We start from the raw sequence: 2,986 nt of genomic DNA, 5'->3' as shown, positions 1-2,986 counted from the left end.
GGTTTTTGCTAAACTAGATTTGGCCCAAGCCTATCAGCAGTTACCCGTAGATAGCAGCACGGCCGAAGCTCAAACAATCGTAACGCACAGGGGTGCTTTCAAATGCACCAGGTTACAATTTGGGGTCAGTGTGGCACCAGGATTATTTCAAAATTTAATGGAGCGGCTTCTGCAGGGGCTCCCCGGGGTGGTACCGTACTTTGATGATGTACTGGTATCCGCCGACAATATGGAAGAACTTGGGGTGCGACTGAGAAAAGTTTTAAGTATTTTCCGGTCCGCCGGTTTAAAAGTCAAATTAAACAAGTGCCAGATCGGGGTAGGATCCGTAGAATTCCTGGGCTACCGGATAGACAGGAGGATCCACCCACTGAGAGCAAGGTTAGGGCAATCAGAAAGGCCCCCGCACCCCAAAACAAAACAGAGTTGCAGGCGTTTTTGGGTCTGGTAAATTTTTACGCGGTTTTTTTAAAAAACAAGGCTACCATAGCCGAGCCGCTACACAAATTACTAGGAAAAAATGCTGCATGGTCTTGGGGAAAGGCGGAAGCTAGAGCATTCGAAGCAATAAAAAACCTCCTGTCTAGCGATAGCCTATTGATACAATACAATAGCACACTACCATTGGTGCTAGTTTGTGATGCATCCCCCTATGGGGTGGGGGCTGTACTCAGCCACAGGCTGCCAAATGGCACAGAAGCCCCTATAGCGTTTTACTCCCGAACAATGTCCTCAGCTGAAAGGAACTATAGTCAGTTGGATAGGGAAGCCTTGGCCATAGTCTCCGGGGTAAAGAAGTTCCATGAATATGTTTTCGGTCGCGACTTCGAAATCGTCACAGACCATAGACCCTTGCTAGGGTTGCTGGCGGGCGACCGCCCAACGCCCGTGGCACTTTCGCCCAGATTGACCCGATGGACTATCTTTCTGGCTGCATATTCGTACAAACTGCTACATCGGCCAGGAAAGGAGTTAGGGCATGCAGACGCCTTGAGCAGATGCCCTTTACCAGCGACTATCGAAGACCCCACTCCGGGCACACCCGTCTTGTTAATTGACTCTTTGGACTCTGGTCCAGTCACTTCCAAGGAGGTGGCTCGGGCTTCTTACAAGGACATTACATTAAGGACTGTAATGGGTTGGGTGCAAAGAGGATGGCCCGCTGCGCCGGGTGAGCGTTTTAGGGAATTTGTAAATTCGCGGGGAATCGTCGGTGCAAGGGGGGTGTCTGCTCTGGGGGGATAGGGTGGTAGTCCCAGAGAAATTGCGGAAAAAAGTTCTGGAACTTCTGCACGAAGGCCATCCTGGGATCGTGAGAATGAAGGGTTTAGCCAGGAGCTATGTGTGGTGGCCCTTGATGGACATGGAGATTAGCGATAGGGTTGGGAAATGCCAAGCATGCCAGGAATCCAGACCACTACCACCAACGGCCCCAATCCGAGAGTGGGAGAAACCCCAGGGCCCATGGTCCCGAATCCATATCGACTTTGCCGGCCCGTTCCACGGCCAAACATTCTTAGTGGTGGTAGACGCATTTTCCAAATGGCTGGAAATCATTCTAATGAAATCCATGACCGCAGAGGCTGTAATTTCAGTCCTGCGGCACCTTTTTGTAACACACGGGTTACCAGACACACTCGTTTCAGACAACGGGCCACAGTTCACGGCGACCCTTTTTGAGGGGTACTTGGCGGAGGAGGGCATCCGACATGTCCTCTCGGCGCCTTTCCACCCTGCGACGAACGGCCTTGCAGAGCGTTTCGTCCGGAGCGCAAAAGAGGCATTGTCCAGAATCAGACCCGGGGATTGGCAATTAAAAATTGACACCTTCTTAGCGGTACAACACAGAACCCCTTGTGTAGCGACTGGCCGCAGCCCAGCAGAGCTACTGATGGGGAGAAAGCTTAGATGCCCGTTAGACCGGTTAAACCCGAACTACACACCAGACGGGTACAAAACAACACCGGGCAAAACAAGAGAATTGACAGTAGGGAGTTCCGTATGGGCACACAATTATGGTGAAGGCCCAAGCTGGAAAAAGGGAACAATCCTAGAAACAACCGGGTCCAAATCATATCTCGTAGAAATTGAGGATGGCCGGGTTTGGAAACGCCACATAGACCAGTTAAGGAAAAGAATAGCCACCAGTCTAGAAACAGACGAAACAGGCCCTGACTATCCAATAATTGAATCCACAGCTAACTCAAATCCGAGCAAACCGCAGGACTTATCTGAGTTCCAGCGACACCAACCGGTCCCTCCGAAGGAAAGCAGGAACGACTCTGCAAGTAATCCAAGGCCGGATGGCCTGGAGGAGGAGCTGAGAGGAACGAACAGTCCCTCCGGCCAGCTCGACTCACTCCCAGAAAATGAACTGCGCAGGTCCGAAAGAGTTAGGAGACGCCCTGCGTACCTACGTGACTACGTTGAAAAATAATTATTCATTTTATGTAAATAGGGGTAAAAAGTTTTCTGGGAGGGGAGGAGTGTAATGTATCTTTAAGGGTTTTGGAGGGAAAATAGAGCGGGAAATAGCACGTTGCTAATTGGCTGATAGCCTCCAGCTGAACTGTATATAAGGAGGGGTTTTTACCGTTTGCGGTTGCTGGGTTCACCATATAGTAAAGAGCTGTTGTTACTCATCTGGTCTCCTGCCTCGTTATTGCCCGAATCTAACACTTATAATCATGGCATTCCCAATTTTAATATATGTTTGTAAAAACTGAAAATTAAAAAAGAGACAGAAAAAGAAGATACCTGCTTTAAAATGATGGATTGGAGATAATTACTAAAATGACCATGGATTGCAAAAGGATTGGTCAGTTTTAGAAGAAAAATAGCCCTTCTCTTGAAGGGGTTAGCAAACAGAAGTGCACCTACTTTGAGTATGTGATTGAATGGGCATGTGACTAGAAAAAGTTAATAAATTATGTTTTGTGTGATTGAGGGTAGAAAAAGGAGGAAGTCAAGAAGGACAGAATGATGA

At 48.7% G+C, this 2,986-nt stretch overlaps 1 protein-coding gene across 1 annotated transcript; it reads left to right on the top strand.

The window, feature by feature from the left end:
• The first annotated feature begins 705 nt into the window (after window positions 1-705).
• LOC131203099 (uncharacterized) lies at window positions 706-2,666 on the top strand. The gene is made up of 2 exons (XM_058193034.1): window positions 706-1,171; window positions 2,199-2,666. Exons 1-2 carry the CDS (start codon window positions 727-729, stop codon window positions 2,435-2,437), a joined length of 684 nt encoding a protein of 227 aa, XP_058049017.1. The 5' UTR covers window positions 706-726; the 3' UTR covers window positions 2,438-2,666.
• The last annotated feature ends 320 nt before the right edge of the window (window positions 2,667-2,986 follow it).

This window comes from Ahaetulla prasina, chromosome 8 (assembly GCF_028640845.1).
Source record: "Ahaetulla prasina isolate Xishuangbanna chromosome 8, ASM2864084v1, whole genome shotgun sequence".
Lineage (NCBI taxonomy): Eukaryota > Metazoa > Chordata > Lepidosauria > Squamata > Colubridae > Ahaetulla > Ahaetulla prasina.
The sequence above is the reverse complement of the archived record's forward strand: the minus strand, read 5'-3'. Positions and strand labels throughout refer to the sequence as shown.